The sequence below is a fragment of the Lycorma delicatula genome, chromosome 7 (assembly GCF_047948215.1).
Source record: "Lycorma delicatula isolate Av1 chromosome 7, ASM4794821v1, whole genome shotgun sequence".
NCBI lineage: Eukaryota > Metazoa > Arthropoda > Insecta > Hemiptera > Fulgoridae > Lycorma > Lycorma delicatula.
The window spans coordinates 60,741,589-60,760,337 of NC_134461.1; the positions used below are offsets into that span (position 1 = coordinate 60,741,589).

The 18,749-nt window shown below is 29.9% G+C and overlaps 1 protein-coding gene across 3 annotated transcripts in view; it reads right to left on the reverse strand.

Moving 5' to 3' along the window:
* Positions 1–18,749, reverse strand: part of LOC142328128 (GTPase-activating Rap/Ran-GAP domain-like protein 3) — a 514,058-nt gene that overhangs the window by 186,131 nt on the left and 309,178 nt on the right. For all 3 annotated transcript variants that reach the window (XM_075371663.1, XM_075371662.1, XM_075371661.1), the window contains exon 4: positions 12,795–12,864. In XM_075371663.1, coding sequence (XP_075227778.1) covers positions 12,795–12,864 — 70 coding nt within the window. The remainder of the gene's footprint in view (positions 1–12,794; positions 12,865–18,749) is intronic.

Here is an 18,749-nt window from a genome sequence, read left to right on the forward strand (position 1 = left end):
TACGCTTCAGAAAAGGTTTGTGCACGTTGGGTGCCGTACGTCTTAACGGAACGTCACAAAAAAATCCGAATGGAATCTGCTTTGGAATTTTTGATGAGCTATACAGAAGAAGGTAATGAGTTCCTTAATTCAATCGTTATTGGCAATTAAACATGAATTTCGTAATATACGTAAGAGAGAAAACGGCAATCAAGTGAATGGCGTCATCCTCAATCACCAACCATCAAGCCACAGCCATTTGGACGCAAACTGATAGCCAGTCTTTTGGGATCGATTTGGTATGCTGCTGATTAATTTAATGCTACGTGGAACGACTATAAATAGAGAAGCCTACTGCAGAACTCTACGTAAGTTACGGCGCGCCATTCAAAATCGGCGACGTGGGTGGCTGACCAACGGCGTCGTCCTGCTGCACGAAATGCACGTCCACATGATGCAGGTCTGATTTACTGAGAAAATTTGGATGGGAAATTTACGTTCACCCACCATATAGTCCGGACTTAGCTCCTTCTGACTACCATTTGTTTGGGAAATTGAAAGCATTTTTGAGTGGTAAGCAATTCGCGGGTGACGATGAACTTTAAAATGCTGTTAATCAGTGGCTAAACGGACTGGCGGCAGAAAAATACGACGAGGGTGTATTGAAGCTGGTTTATCGCTACGATAAATATGTTAACCCATGTGGCGATTATATAGAGACTAATATAAGGTATGTAGTTTAAGAGAAAAAAAAATATTTATAAAGTTTTCAGAATTCAATAAAACGGCCTTTACTTTAGAAGATAACCTCTCGTAGTTCAGAACAATCACACCAATATACCCGGAAATAATTAAACGGGTATATTCGTTTTTATTAAATTAATACCTAAAACAAAAATGAAGTTTTAATTTAATTTGTTTAATTTTAAGGTTTTTTTTGTCAATTATAATTACTTGTGAAAATATTTGAATTAAGCTAGAAGTTTAATCATTATTGTTATATCTCATAACAACTTCAATTAAACAAATAAAAATGAATTTTTTATAAGATATCACATCATAAAAAAACAATTTCTTATAAAACAACTGCTCTATTTGATAGCCCATGACATTTTCAAAATCGATATAAAAATACGGACTAGATGTAGTGACGCATAAATGTCAAGATAAAACAACTTTTTATTAGTGTCGTAAGGTAACAGATTCCAGTGCTTTCATTTTAATAGACGCTGCAAAGTATTAATCTAGTACTATAAATATTTATTTTGTATATGTGTACTAATATAAGTAAATAATCCAATTACAATTACTGCCGATATTAGTACTCAGGCACTAAGAAATGGAGAAAGAAAATAATGTATCCTAATACAAAAGGAAAATATAAATTAGTATAAATAGATAATAAAAACATTTTCATTAAATGCCTGTATATACATACTACTCTATTTTTAAAAGTAAAAATTTATAGTAGAATTACCTTCTTGTCTAATTCTCAGGACAAATTACATCAAATAAATAAATGTATAAATAATTAAACACAATTTTATAGTATATTAAAAAAATAAAATAAAAAGCAAACAAAACGAAAACCCTTCAAGACTAACGACGAATATTTAATATAAAATAACTGTAATAAGAACGGAAAGTCTACCTACATAGTGACTTTTTTTCATTACGTTGTTTTACTAGATATAAACGGAACTACCCCGTCTTTCTCAGAGTATCTGGTCTTTATTTCTTAGGAGAATTGTATACAATTTTACTTCCTTTAGCTCATCCCCTGAAATCTAGAAAAGTAAAAAAATAAATTCCTTTTTATAACGAGTTATAAAAAGCCTTTGTTCTCATTATATAAAGTAAGTAAGAGAATTGACAGAAGACTAAGTTTTTCTTCAGTTGTTCACACTTCTATGTAGCGTTAGGTTAGCAAACTAATAATTTATATACCTTTCTTTTAATAATATCTATACTTAGAACACTTATAAATAATTAACTGATTTTTACAAAAGAAACTGCACAATTTAACATTATTTTACATGAGCCTAGACTACGTTATACCAAATAAGTTATTAATAAATTTATAATCAAAATAGTATTTAGCTTTGTATATAAAAAGTGGCTTTTTGGTGCTAATTATCATATTTTATGAATTGTACAGTTTATAATTACACAAATTGTGCAGTTACCTTCTGGCTACTCAGACAATTATCAGAATATTATTATTGGCGAAATGCGTTTTTCAGAAATTAGGTGGCTTGTACTGAGAAAACTACTGAAGAAAATCTCTCTAAAGAATATGACGAGACATAACTGAATAATAGAGTTATTTTTCACATAATCATCGGTTTTGGCTTTATAAAAGAATACTGTATTCAGTGTAACAGTTTAGGAAAAAAGGTTTCTTCGAGAAAATTGTTGTTCGTTATTCCATTATACCATGAAAGAAAAATTAATATGTTTGAAGAGCTATGAATCATAGAAAAAAATAAGTTTAATATCAGTTTAATTTAAAGAAAGCCTTTAGGAATTACGTTGATCACATTCACCTGTTTTATTGGTAATGAAATGTCAGTTTCTTATAATTTCAAGAAATTACAAATAACTTAATTAAAATTTAATAAATAAATTTGAAAAAAAAATTACTAAATTTGATCTGTACACGATTTCAAACATAAGAAAACCATTGAAAAATGAATTCTTATCTCGAATGTTAAACAATTGTCACTTATACATTTATTGAAGAGCAGTCAATAAAATTGATTATTATGTTATTAATAAATTTAATAATGACATAAATTTGGCCTCTATCACCTTACTTCATTTAACTCATTCATAGAAGAGACAATCACAAAAATGAAAGAAAAAATCGAAGGTATTAAAATCAATGGAACGTATTGATAGTACCCACTTTCGTAATGATATAATAATAATAATAATAATAATAATAAAACAATCTGAAAAAAAATATGAACAAAATACTAAAAACATTGTCTAAAATTCTAGAAAATTTTAAAATGAAGATTTAACAATCAGAATATAATAGTGATAGAAAAGAAAAAAAAAAATTAAAAAAACTGATGTAAAATTAGACAGTATGATCTTCGATGAGGTTGAACATTTTTGCTACCTACGGAAGGTCTAATGGAAATAAATATCGGACAGAAATTATTAAAAGAATAGCATTAGCTAAAGTAAAAAAAAAAAGTAATAATAAATAGTCATAAAAGCATGGAAGTCAGGAAAAGTTCGGTAAAAATTTGTATAGACTATGATAGAATGTGAGACGTAGACCCTCGGATAAACGAAAAGAAAGAGGTTTAAGGCGATAGAAATATAGATTTTGAAGAAATTAACGAAAGAAAGCCAAGTGGATAAAAAAAAAAATCACGAAAACGTTCTAGAAGTGAACGAAAACAGTTTTCTTTGAAACTTGATCGAACAAAGAAGAACAAAATTGATTGCTCATGTGTTACAGCATAATCAATTTTTAATAAATATATTTGAAGAAAAAGTATTACGGAAAAAACAAGAGGATATCTTACAGCTGGTTTCTTCAAGAGCATAGAGAGGAGAATCCACTTCCAACAGTAAAGCGGCTTGAAGACTGCAGAAATGGAAAGAGAGATTTAGATAAGCATAGCCTTTATAAGTTGACTAATATTATTATAATATATTATTATTAATAATATAATATTGTAATACAATATTATTATTATTATTATTATATCAATATTATATGGATATATCTTGAGACCAGAATTTATAAATATATAGGTTCAAACAAATTTTAAACTTCAATCTATTTAATTATTAATTTGTATTATTATTATCGTCTTTTCTTTTATTTTATTGATTTTTTTGTGTATACTATTTCTTTATTATCTACAGCTGATGACTGTTTTTAATCGAAATGTTTTATTTAGTTTTTGATTTTATTAGATTTTTTTGTAAATCATTTTTGATGTCGAAATGTTCAATAATTTTTTAGTATAGTATAACCTATCTTGTATTATTATTATAAATAGAGTATTTAAGAACAGAGTATGATCAGAGTTGTTTGTGGTTTAAATACTTCAAACAAATTTCTTCTGTTCAGTTTTAATTTCGCCGTATTAAAAAAAAAATATTTTGCCTGTCAATAAACAGAAATTTTTATTTTTTTTGCTGAACCATGAAACTTATCTATTAGATTATTGGGATAAATCCCTGTTCTTCATTGGTAGACCTATCTTTAGATAAGTTTAACCACCCCAACATCCTCCATTTTTTAATCCTTAGCATCTTTCTTCATATTCTCATATGTTCTTCACTTCCTGGTTTCTTTAATTCTTCATCTTCTTACGCTTCTTTCTTTCATTTTCCTTCTGTGATCCTTCGCTGAAGTTAATTTACATTCAAACTACGTCTCAACCTGAATGTTTCTTCCCTTTTCTTTATAATTTTCAAAGATTCTACTTATTTCAAAATATCCTTCTAAAAACTTTCTCATTTTTCCTTTCAATTTCACTTTCTCTAAAAAGAGTTTATATAAAATATTTTTTTCTTAAATTAGGAATTCATTTTCAGTTAAAACATTTTTTACGTAACAGACATTTCTTTTAGCAAAATTAAATTATTTCTTCTAATATTTTATATAATCTGTATCTTATTTTTTTATTTTTATTTTTTTTACTTTTAAGGCCGCAAAGGACCACTTTAGTCAGAATAATTCAAGTCTTTTTTGCCGATCTTTTGGCCTTTAAGTTCTTAGCTTTTACTTTCTCCCAATATTTAGTCATTCTTAATGATCTTGCTTTACGATCCTCTTCTGAATAAACCCTTTTTGTATAATTAAAAGTTCCTACTTTAAAGTTGGAATTCGGATCTTTAATAACAAATTTTAATTTTTCGGATTTATTAAGTAAATCTTCGTAAGTCAAATTTAATTCTTGCATGTCTTCTTTACTTTCTTTGATCCATAATGGCGGATTTTTTAAAGACCAAAATTGATCAATAATTCTCTTAGTAATCCTATCCTGCGGTAATCTTAACAAGTGTGCACAGAAAGAAATTCGCTTCTTTTTCATAGTGTCAATTAAAGATTCCAAGTTTTCGTACAGAAATTTATTAGGCAATAATCTGTACTGATTTTCACGTTTATATTTTTTGGTTATGCAGGTTCTAAGAATCCTGCGTTCAACTTTAAGCAAAGGTTCAGTCCTATTTTACTGATTTAATCTAAATAAAGTCTCGCTCGCGTAAGTAATTACTGGTTTAACCACAGTTTAGTAATGTCTAATTTTAGTGTTAATCGAGAGCGATTTTTTGTTGTAAGTATTTTTGGTTACTTGTAGCACTTTAAATAATTTATTAAGTCTTTCAGTCCAATTTTGTTTTTCGTTACAATTACAAGTAATGATCTCTCCAAGATATTTATATTTTTCTACAAGTTCTACTTTGTTTCCATTAATATTCACAGAATTAATAACTAAAGGATCTATAGCCTTTAGTATCTTATTTATTATATCAATTGAAATTTTAAATATAATATTATGACAGATTTAGTAACTTTTATGATAGTAATTATTTAATATATTATATTCAGTTGAAAATTCATCTTTTTTAAAATTTAATAACAGTAAAGGATCTTAATGTTATGATTAATATTATTACAGAACTGCTAATTTCATGTAGATATATTATATTTGTATGTATCATATAACAGCAGTAAGAGATAACCTGATTTATTGATTTATTGGGCGTTGGCCTCAATTTTTAAAAGAAAAAAAAATCTTAAATTCTTTAAATTTCTGAAGAAGTATTTTTCAAAACATTTTTTTTAATTTTTAAATAAATCTTACAAAATACTAACAACGGACTCCATGACGCATGCAAAGGAAACGACAATAAAAGTCTATATCCTTTCAACTTTTTCTTGTTTGTCTACGACTAAAATTTTCCACCCTTTACATCCGTTTTACAGCGGAAAAAAAGTTTTTCATTCAATATTTTATTTGTTATTCTGCTATATAAAGATAAAAAATCACATTACTATTTCCGGACGTGTCGCTTATTGATTTGCTTACCTTGCCATAAGCAGGCATACAAATGTAACCTCTTTCATAGCTAAATTTATTTTATTAAATAAAAAAAGTTTATTTATTGAAATAAAAATATATGCTACTCAGTTTAATTGTTCTGAAAAAATTTTGAAATTCATTATACATATTAATATAAAACTACTAAAAACTTATAAATCCTTATTTTCAAATTAAATTACTTTTCAAAATAAAAATAATTTGTTTAAAATAAAATTGAGCATAAACGATTAATATATTACGTGATTTTTTTTTCTAATTGAAATTACATATCTACTTTAAAAATATTTTTAATTAATTTAAATGTCAAATAAATGTTATAAAAAGTAATTTTAAAATCCATTAAAAAATAAATTAAGGTACTACGAGAGATAGAAAATTTCAAAAGAAAGAAAATATAATATGAAATAACCGATGAAAATAAATCAAAAAAGACTATACTAAAACAAAAGTGACATACTTACTTCTAAAGTTATGAGCTTTACGCTGGTACAGGAAAAATATTTTATCATATTTTACGATAAATAAATCTGAAGTACTAAGATGTAATAAAATTTTAGTGAAGTTTAAAAAATATTGTAATATGAAAAAGTTTCGTACAGATTTTTCTAAGTTGACCAATAATTCATTATGACAGAAGTATTGTAAAATATATATTTCGATTAACAAATAAGATAAAAGAATACATACGTTAATTGGATAAATTAAGAATCATATTTATTTTTTATTTGTAAATGATTTGTCGTATGTTAAGAAGCATAATCGTAATGGTTTGTGGCAACTTAAAATGAAATATCAGTTTCTAGGAAAATAGCATAAATACAAAGACTAACAAGTATCCTATATCAGGTTAACTGGAAAAAGGGAGGTGTAAATTGGTTTCCTGGTACGTTATTCATTCTACCAAATATACTACAGCATACTTAACATGATAATCTCACTGGAAAACAGGTGACATTCATTGATAGTATTAACCTAACGTTCCAATACATATTACCCTTGCTCCCGAAAGGCGCATTCCTGCTACGCCGAAAGACTCTAGCACCGAAAGGACTTCATGGGACGGAATGATGGAGAATAAAACCGGAAGAACGAAGCTCACACGCGGCTAGTCTCCCAAGATCAAGCCCAGTCAATTACTTCCCGGTCTAAAGGATCGGAACGCAGCAAATAATTCCGTCCATAAATAAAACAAAATAATTATAACCGCCATTAAATAAATAATTATCCGTCCCATAAAAGAAAGATACAGCAGCAAGGGACTTTTGTCCAGATTTGCGATTGGCAGGAAGATACATAAATTTCCCACTATCGTTGGTACATAAATTTCCCACCAGGTTTCTTGCATGAAACAAGTGAAAATGTTACTTTTAGTTATTTACATTTTGTTGAGCTCGACATTTTGCTGAAAAATATACGCAGCTCAGCGTTATACATTATTAATATATATTTTAGGTAGGTTCTTCCAACTCTTGATGAGAAATGATTTGTTGCCGACGAACTAACTATAAATATTGTCGTTACCAGTCATATCTCCAGTTTGTTATTGATTTATGCATTTCATATTATTATTTTACAGAAATGTGTATGTCCATTAATCATAAATACCAGTCTCAACTTTTTTTTTTTATGGCGGAATGGTAAAATTATAGAAAAATATACAGGGAACTCAGCTTAGATTTTTAGACAAGCAAAAAAAAACTTATAATCATATCTTTATTTCATTAGTAATTAAATCTACATATACATAATATTAATATCATTTCTATCTATAAAGAACAAAACAATTTATAAATGAAAATCAGAAAATAAATAAGAAAAAATAAAAGTAGATTTTATTTAAAGATAGGAACTACAAACATATATTGAAAACTAATTGTTATTGCTCATTTTGCACAATTGTTTCAATGTCGGGTAGTAAATTACTTAAACCTAATCAAAGAGATGAATTTATTGATAAACGATTTCGTGTTTTGGTTTTAATAAGCGTCATAGCTAATAATCTAGCTTCACACAAATATGTGGTTGCAAAGGGAAGTAGCATTTTCATGAATTTGTTATGTAAATTTGGATATTCATTTTTTTTTGCGATCCAAAATTTAATTAAATTCCTATTTAAAAATTTATTTTTTAATGTTATATCTGAACTCAGTTCCAAGAGACCTTCTTGGTCTTCGTTACTTAAATTTATATTATTGCAATTATTCTCAATAAAACGATTAGTTATTCCGTAAATTCATCTCCTGAAAGTTTATGATTGTAGGGAAATATTTTTCAAATTCATCATATAATGACTATAAATGTTGACTTACTCAGATTGGTTGACATTCAGATCATCAACCATTAATTTCTTTGTCTAGTAAAAAAATCGTAATAAGAATTAAATGCATTAGGATTATCTTCTCCAATTTTTTTTAACCAAGATTTATTTTTTTTAAATGCATCAATTTTTTTAAATAAATAAAATGTAACTGTTATACTTCCCTGCAAAAAAAAAAATGTCGTTTATATAAATGTCTCTTAAATATGCCAGTTTCGCAATCCAATACAAATTGGAAAAACATTTTTGATAGCGGAACTATTTTCAAAAATATCCCCACGTTAATTCGTAAAGTATGGTATCACTTTTCTTCGCGAGAGCCATCTTACATCTGCGTGAAGAAGAGATGTTGGTGTTCTGCTCCTACCTCTTGATAAAGAATGGCAAATAATCGAGAGTTAAAATCGCTTTTCTTTACGAAATTAACAATTATTTCCGATTCCAGGAGAAAGTTTATTCAGGTGATATTTCTGGCTACTAAGTGCTGGCGATGAGTCTTGAATTTTTTTTGTTACTCCACAATGTTTCCCAACCATATTTGTGATCCGTCAGTACACAGATCGATACAATTTTTTCCAGTTTGGGGAAGTTATTAATATACGAATTCAATGAATTAAAAATTTCAGAACTTGTGGTATGGGAATCTTTCCAAAATAATAATTGTTCTTTAATTTCTTCAGAAGAATAATCAGTGTACTGTACATAACAGAGCAAAACAGTTTTTTTAGAAATATCACATAATTGGTCGATCTGGATGGTAAAAATTGGTGATACTTTAAAACTCTTTATTAACTGGTATTAATATTTTCAGATAGAGCTTTAATTCGACTACTAATCGTATCATTTGAAAGAGGAATTGATCTGATCTGATCTGCAGCTGAGGGTCCAAACATTTCACTGCAAACACCGATTTAATTAAATTTTCTCCGGCTGTGAACGATTTTTTTTTTTTTGCTATATACCGAGCAACTAAATATGAACATTTCAATTGCGATTTTGATTTTGAATAAACGTTTCTTTAAATTTTATTTTTTGGAGATTAAATTCTTGTTTTTGTCGTTCAAAATATTCCAATGGTTTTTGTTCTATCGGGATGTCTTGATTTTAAATGTAGCAACATTTTGGCAGGTTTCACGGAATCATTATTTTTAACTTCCTTACATATTATGCGCATTGGACGTATATAGTCTTCCGTAAAATCCGGCCAAAGTAAAATCATATTTCAAGTACTCATTATTGTAGAGTTTTGTGAAAGCAGATTTATTTTTCTTGTTTGGTGAACATTCATTTCTGGTTGACTCGACTTTTCTATATTTCCATTTTCGAGAGTAGAAATTTCAGTACGGAAAAAATTATGTAAGGTTTCTTGTCTTGTTTTACTCATTTTAAGAGGAATAAAAATTTATGTTTTTGCAATAATTAAAAGTAAACCGCTTCATTATAACACTAGTAGTCGACTGCGTAAAGTAAAGAATGTAACTGTAAATGCAGTGTTTTCAATAAATTGAACATGCGCATAGCTGTCGTGAAACAAAGGTACCGCCTAAAGCCGCACTCTTTAGTGCGGCATTATTAAGATATCTTCGGCTATTACACTTCATGCGTCGCGGGATAGCTTATTTTTGCTAAATTGTCCAAAGAATACAATGTATTCAACAAATTAAATATGCAGCAGTATTCGCTAATGTATATGTACAAAAAATTATTAATTAATAAAATAAATAAATTTTATATTACCGTTAAATGAATTTTTTAATGTTCATTATTTTCTCATATTTTTAAAGTTTAACTTGTTTTTGTTGCCAATTTGTTCATGGGCCGGTACTCGCGGAACACTGATATATACGAGTATACACATGATCACTTATGATAAGTTTTGTTTTCTGTTAATTAAAATGTTCTATAAGGGAATTCTATCATTTATAAATTTAATTATCATGTCAATTCGGGACACATAATAAAAAAACACTGACACAATAAAATTATTTATCTCATATTTTCGTTGTTAGTTATCGGTTGCAATTTATCGTATTCAATTTATCACACGTAACGGATAAATAGGTTTTTGTAATAGATATTTGTGGAACGTAATGGTTATACGCTACGTGTATTTATTTGTATCATTACACACGCACAAACACACAAAATTTATAACCTTTTACATAAATACATTTTATACGTAATATATATATTTTAATTTTGCTAATACAATTTTGAAAGTGTGATACTAGAAATAAAAAAAAATTAAAGTACCTCATTGTTGAAGGAAAGATCAATTTAGTCTTAAATTATTTTTAACATAATATTAACAGTAATATATCGTAACATATTGTTACGTAGCAAATGATAACCTGGTATTTACAGGAGTAAAGAGAAGACCACGAATGTTTTTATTATATAAATAATATTATATATTTATTCCTTTTGTGTGTGTGTTCGCGCGCGCGTGTAGGGATACATATTCTCTAAGCCAGCATATATGTAAATTTTAAATTTAATAGGAAGTATGTTGTTTCTGATGTATGTTGTACATAGTATATTATTCTATAATAATTATGGTGATGAGAACACAGAGCTCTTGGTTATGCTAGATGAATATTACAACTATGAATAGAACAACTCTTCCTTAGGCTGAATAGATCTCTAAGGAAGCATCATGCGACTGTAGTTTCATAATTAAAATTAATTTTCATTAATAAGAAAAAATCAATTACAATTTCAGTTTTTCTTTTCAACCATGTATCAAAATATATATAAATGATGGCATTACTGAATTTGTGTTACAAAAGTTTAAAAACATTTGTTTTTGTTGATGAAATTACTAGAGGTACAACGGATCTCTTGTTGTTTAAGCAAGTTTTTATGATAAAATAATGTAAACGAAAACGGATCTATTGTAATATATATATGTATAATAGCTCATAAAATAATAACAGCTCAAACTCAGGTTTCTTGTTTTGTTAACCAGACTATAAATCAATATACTTTCATTTAACTGCGTATTTTCATGGAGTTAAGTTCTCCCAGGAAATAGGTTGCGGTTCATCTGTTTTATAAATATTCATAAGTAGTTGAATAATCCGGAGCGCTCCGTGTAGCATTTCAACATGAACATCCGCGATTTCCATGTATGGAACCCCTCGGGATTGAACAATTTTTTTAATATCTTTTACAATATTTTATTTTTAATTACAATTTTATTTATTTCTCGTCCCTTGTAAAATGTATTTCACAAAAAAATATTTTCTACCTGTTAACAAGAGATGCACAGAACTTCCGTTGAAAATTCGTAACTTTTCATATTCTCAACATTTTTTATAAGTATTTTTGTACCATTTTCTAGTAGTTTCATCTTTTATGATATTTTCACTAGGTACAAATAAATGATAAAAGAAACCAATTTTAAAATCAGAAAGCCGGAACCTCCGTTAGAAATTTCAAAAATTTATTTTATAAATGTTTTATGACAACTTTTATGTTTAATTTTTGCCCTTGAGATCTTTAAAAAGAAATCTCTTCTTTGAGCGTATGACAAAAAATAATCTCCGTTGGAGAAGGTTCACATTTCCGTTCAAAATAAAATAGCTTTTATACACATACATAACACATTTATAAACGGTATTAAAAAATTGTTTAACTTTTAAATTTATATGAATTAATCCAGTAAGTTTTATGAAAATTATTATAACCCACCAATTTCCCCTCCCCGCCAAAAAAAAAACTAAAAAAAAAAAAAAACAAATATGAGATTCAGAAAATGGTCTAATTTGCTATAGATTTATATAAAGTTATCTTGAAAAATACGCATTATTAACAATATTCTTAAAGTAAAATTTTTATTTACAATTTTTGCTTTACATTTTATGGAGTTAGAACTCGATATGGAAAGATATGTCTTTCGCCTACCCTAAAATGTTAAAAACAAATTTTCAGATAAGTCTGAAATCCTAAGGAAGAATATCCAGAATTTTGATAAGTGAAAAACGTAAAGAAAATTTATATGGTTAAATAAATTTCTTTGAAAATATTAATTATGATTTGCGTACATCAAAAGAATATGTTCTATTAAGCGATTCAAAATAACAGTATACAAAAATGAAGCCTTAAAATATCACATCGTATTCTTTTAGTTGTATTCATCAAATATTCATGAAATATTTTACATAAATATTTGGATGTGATTTCCCAAATACAGCTTAATAAATATAGTAGTACAAGAATCACTAAGTACTGGGTCACTATCTCCAGAAATTACGGAAAACAACTGCAAAAGTATCATACCGACAAACATTCTTGCATACCTGTAATGGAAAATTTACCCCACGTTAAACTGATTTACGTTAATCTGAAATATTAAAAGAAAAATTTACCTCAAATAATTTTATAACGTTTAGATTATCTAACAAAATTATACTCACCAATTCAACTGATCCATAATGACGACGACTGAAAACACCTCTTCTTGATATTAGATCATTCGAGGAAGAACTGTAACAAATTCATAAACAAAAATAGCTTTAGATTATTTATTATTACCAGAAATTTTATAAATATATTATTTTATAAACAAAATTACAAAGAATTAATCAGATAAGGAAGACATCAAAATACGTTTGAAATTAGACATGAATGCTTATATCCAGAGAAAAAATTAGGAATTGTGAAATGTTTTAGGAATATTTTGATGGAGTGTGACAATTAATGATAAAATTTACAGTAACAAAGCCATAAAATTAAAGAACTAATTGTTTTGAAATTAGTTACAAATTAATGTACATAAAAAATTACTTACACCGAACTGTAGAAAAATTAATGGTAAAAATTCAGAAAAAAGAAAAACAAGTTTCATGGTTAGCATTACGCGAAATCTGAGGTTGGTTGATTTAAACTAGTCAACTCCGTAAAATTAATTTTTCAGAATAACTAATGAAGTTCGGTAAAGGAAACACAACTGTGGGTTACGTTGCCGGCCTCGTAGCATGAGTGGTAGCATCTCCGTCTTTCATCCGGAGGTCCCGGATTCGAATCTCGGTCAGACATTGCATTTTCACACGCTAAAAAATAGTCATTCATCTCATCCTCTGAAGTAATTTCTAACTGTGTTCCCGAAGGTAAAAAAAATAAACAAAAAAAAACGTGGCTTAGGTTAACTTTTTATTAACGCAATTTTTTTCATTTAGTATATATATATATATATATATATAAATGTTAAGTTCGTTTGTGTACGGCTTCAAAAACTCAAAATGTTCTGCACCGATATTGAGCTAAAATTTTAGCACGATATATAATCCGCATTAAAGATTGGTTTCATCTATTTTTAAGAAATCTATCTATCTATTTTTAATTTGTACAGTTTTTTAATAAATAAGAGGCTAATAAATCAGATGGAAATGTAAACAAAGGAAAACCAATCAGATCAATGCAAGATGGCCGCTGTCAAACACAACGACCAATCACAAAGAGCCCGTATGGCCGTTGCCAATGTAAACAAAATCACAACTGATTAAGTAACAAATTCCTTTGAATTATATTAAACAGCTAAAACATCTGTATTTTATTAAAAAAAAAAACCAAAACAAAAGGAAAAGCCACCAAGAAGGATGACTTACAGTAAATAAATTAAAACACCCTACTTTCTTATAGTCCAGATAGATACTTTCATTATGCAAACAAAAAAAGTCGAAATAACCAAATACACAGAAAATAATATCCCTACATAATGACCAAAAAATCCTTTGTTAGGTTATTTTTTTACATATATATGACCAAACAATTGTTTTTTGGTCATTTAGCGTTCTTTGCTATGTAAAATCAAAGAACAAAATTCACAAATAGTAACACTGAAACCACAGAACTAAGAATTCGTTTTTTTTTTGTTTTTTTTCTAACCTCCGAAACCACCGTTATGCATTGCTTCAGATGATGATATGAATGATTTATAGCGTATGAAAATGCCATGCCTGACCGGGATTCCAACTCGGAACCACCGGATTAAAATCCGAGACGTTACCACTCGCGCCACGAAGGCCTGCAAACATATTCGTAGGAGCCGAATAAAAACACGACTTACCAATATGGCCGATAATACACCGCTAAACTATTTCTAAATAATTCAAATTCGTGTAATTTTTTTACGAATCGCGTTTTTATCAAAATCTCACCTTTTTCTCAATTGACCTGCGGGGTTTTGTTTTCTTTGGAGACCGTAATTCAATAGTAGATTCATACTCGATAATCACGTTGTACACTGAAGCAGCACAACTTCTACTTACGTTAGCAGTTTATTAACATCTGAAATCAACGCCGTTTGATTATTCTGTAATTTGTAAGGATTACTCTGGTTTTGAAAGCATTTAAAATGATGTGTTTTTTCGCACGATTTAAGGGCTTTTTTTTCGCAGCCGACAAATCTTTATATATAAAAATGTTAAGTTCGTTTGTGTACGCTTCAAAAACTCAAAATGTTCTGCACCGACTGAGCTCAAATTTTAGCACGATATATAACCCGCATCAAAGATTGTTTTTATCTATTTTCGCATCAGTCACATACCCACGACCGGGAGAAAACAGTTTTTTTAACGGTCAGCTGTGTACCAGTGACCGGGCCATCTGCCGGAAGCGAGGGGAACACTCGCCACTCTAGCTAACGACAACCGCAGTTACATGTGAAACAATACCTGTTCCCAATTACATTGTTTATTACCAAAAAAAAAAAAAAAAGCATCCACTTGCATCTGATTCAGATTATTATACAGTCTGAATTAAATATTTACTTTAATCGAGGTACTTTTGTGTGATCGTGTCGTGATTGAGCTGCGCCTTTCACCAAGCTCTGAATTTATTAGAAAACGACCAACAGTGGGATATATGGATTAATGACGCGTGCAACACTGCACATCCAAACCAAATTCGCGCATTATTCGCAATTATATTGACCGCTTGCTTCCCTTCATCTCCCACAGAGTTATGGAAAAGATATCGATCGCATATGGCTGAGGATATTTTGCATAGCAAATACCAATATGACCATGGAATTTACAGAAGGCATTTACAACGAAGCATTGATAAATATTGAAGACAAGTGCTTAGCTATTGCAAATAAAGTTCTTAGTCAATTGGGAATGCCAGCAGCCACCCGAGCTGCGATTGCTTCATTTGATGTGGATTTACGCCGTGAACAGAGTTACAACATTGATACAATCAAACATTCCCAAATTAACGCGTGAACAGAAATTTATAGCAGATTTCATAAACTTGTGACAAAAATTTATTCAATGAATTCGGAAAGCTGTAGAAGCTGCTTTCTACTTTTCTTAACATTTATGTTCATGTTAAATGCCGAAATTGAATTCTTTTGTTAATTTTGTATATTTTCTTATTTTAAACGAGATATTTCAGATGGAACAAATAGATAAAAATTTCATTTTATCGCAAGTAGAAAAACTATATTTTTTCTTAAATAAATGACAACATAATAAAAGTGTACGTTTAGTCAATTTAGCCTAAAATCTAAATGCTACAAATTGGCTTTCCTCCTCTCTCAGCGGCTTCTGCTGTCGAGGAGGTAGAGGATCTTTCAGTGGAAAAAAATCTAGGCGACTGCTGCGGCTCTCTCCCCACCCTCGGAAAAACAAAAAAGCCTCGAGGGGCAACTGTGGGCCATTCCATGGTTGACAAGTTTGGCCGAGATTCCTGTGGATCGGCCCCAATGGAGGAGGCAACTAAGGCGGTCTCCGTTGCAGAAGGGGGATTTATTGGTGAGGAGGGAAGAGGAGGAAATATCTCGCCTTCAATATAGCCTTCAATATATATGACTTCTTAGACATGTAAAAGAAATGAGTGAGATAGTTCATAAATATATGAACACGAAAACGGAAATTAAATACTGATCACGCAATATGGATGGATTAGTAGGTACGTTAGAGATGTTCTGGGATGTCCTGGAGGGACAGCCGGTTGAGACTAAACGGGCGGCTGTGAAGACCGTGAACGTGGTGGAAGAGGCCAAACAAACATATCTTATTCTTTCTGATGTGGCCTCGCAGACGGAGGACAATGAAGTTAACTTGGTGCCTAAGCCTCGTATGGGTGTGCGGTTGGCACTAAATAGTGGGGTTGATGACGGTGATTTGTTCCATCTGGTCATCCAACGGTGGCCTAAGTCGTATCATGTAGTAGGCAGATAAAGTTTTCAATTTTTTTTTATGATAATCTATTTCTTGTAACTTCATCAAAATATTTTCTAAAACACAAAATTTTTGCACAACATTTTTGAAAAAAATTTGGTGGGTACGCGGAAAGTGAGGGATACCGTGATACCGGGAGGGGCCAACATTCTTTCGGGACGTAGAGTCATAGGGGGGACCTCCACATAAGAGTCCAGAACACAGGTGACGTAGCTGTCAATTTGAGACAACAACGAATACTGGAAAAGGTGGAAGGTTGCACAGTCACTGCTGGTAGGGACGTTCGGGGTGTCCATCTGCTGATAGAGAACGTCGAAGCTCTCACCTTGGAGGAGGAATTGGTACGTAAAATGAGAAAGACTGCTTGGGATTCGGTCACAATTGATGTCCTGTCCCTGCGGTTAACGTATGGGGAAACCAAGGTGGAGACGGTGGCAGTCCCCCCTCTGCTGGCTGAGGAACTGCTAAAGGTTGGCCAAATTTCGTGTTGGATGGGTGTCTTGCCGGTTCTCAAGGAGTTCCGCCAAGAAATGATGCTATCGGTCCTGGGGTATAGGACACCGAGCAGGGTTCTGCAGTGGCCCCAACAAAAGGGGAATTGTTTTAATTGTGGGGCTGAAGGGCATCTCCGTAAAGACTGTCCAACAGAAGCTAAATGTTCACTTTGTAATTCCCGCGGATATTCACTTGGGGGCCGTGGGTTTAGGGCCAACTGCAAAAAATGAGTTTCGCTTAGGTGTTCCACTCTCGATGACTGAACGGGGACTCCCTTGTGTCTTCAGGATAGTGGTAAAGTAAGACCGTATTCTCGGTAAGACATCCCTTAGGAGTTCCTCATTAGAGGCATGGTGTAAAGACCGGAGTCTTAGTGGGGGGGGGGGGGGGTCTGTTTGGGGTCACCTCACTAGAGGCATGGTGTGCAATTAACAGTTTTTGAATCTTAGTTTAAATTTGAATCCGATAACATATTTAAACAATGCCAAAATTGTTCCTGAGGCAGAGTTATTATTACGTTAAAGAACGCCAGAATTACCACAATCTGCCATTTCGGTTATAAAAATATCGATAAAGATTTGTAATTAAAAATTTATAAAGCCTTACACTTAATAATTTAACACAAATAAGTTTCAATTTTCTTTTGGCTTTTAATTATGAGTGAATCCTTTTTGCTTTTCCTGATTTTGAACTTCGTCTTTTCGAAATAACTCATTCAATTAATAAAAGCCCATATTTAGAGCTTGTAATTTTTTTATTTATCTTAAGTACTGTACTTACAGAATATAAACGTTGCTTTAATTAAATAAAAACCTTAGTTTATTCTTTATAAAGTCGATTTATATTAGTCAATTTTTTTGATAATCGTTTTAATGGTGTTATAATTATGTAGAAGATTTTTTTGAAGTAAATCTTTTTACGTAAAAGTTACAGGAAAATCTGAGTAGCGTTATTTATTCAGTAACAATTAAAATAATAATTAAGAGATACTTAAATATCAATTTTTTTTAAGTAATACATTCCTTGTAATGACAATGAATCAGGAATATTTCTTAGAATTCGTTTATACGATATAGTAAATAAAGTTTATTTTAATTATTACCTGCAAATAGTAAATAATCATTAGAAAAAAAAAATTAATAATAAGTTAGTTTACAATAAGACAATAAATGTAAAAGATTGGAAAAGTATTATTGAATTTTCAAGTATTTCTTTAGAGTAAAAAATTTAACCTTTTTCTATGTGTATAATATTTAATATAATTACAGAAATTATTTGCGGAATGAATTATTTTATTCAACTTTAAAAAAATTATTACTATAAGTTTAAATCTAAATTCTAATCTAATATTAAAGGTGAATGCCAAGAAAACTATATTAATGCGCTTTTTGATTAGCGGTGAATTAGCACGGAGCGTGGAGCTTATAGAGCGCGTGGGTAATTCGTATTGTCAAGATTTTACTGCTAAAACTTTTGTAACCGTCAGGGAAACATATTTCACGTTTGATATTCAGTGTATCAAACATTTGATTGTACGCTCTTTATACAACAAAAATAAATAAATATGAGAATGTTGTTCACTTTAGTACCATTATTCATTATACGTTCTGTAGATGTGAATGTATTATCATACACAGTTGACATTTTTAAAGACTGCACACATCTCCATAACACTTTTTGTAAAGAATTATA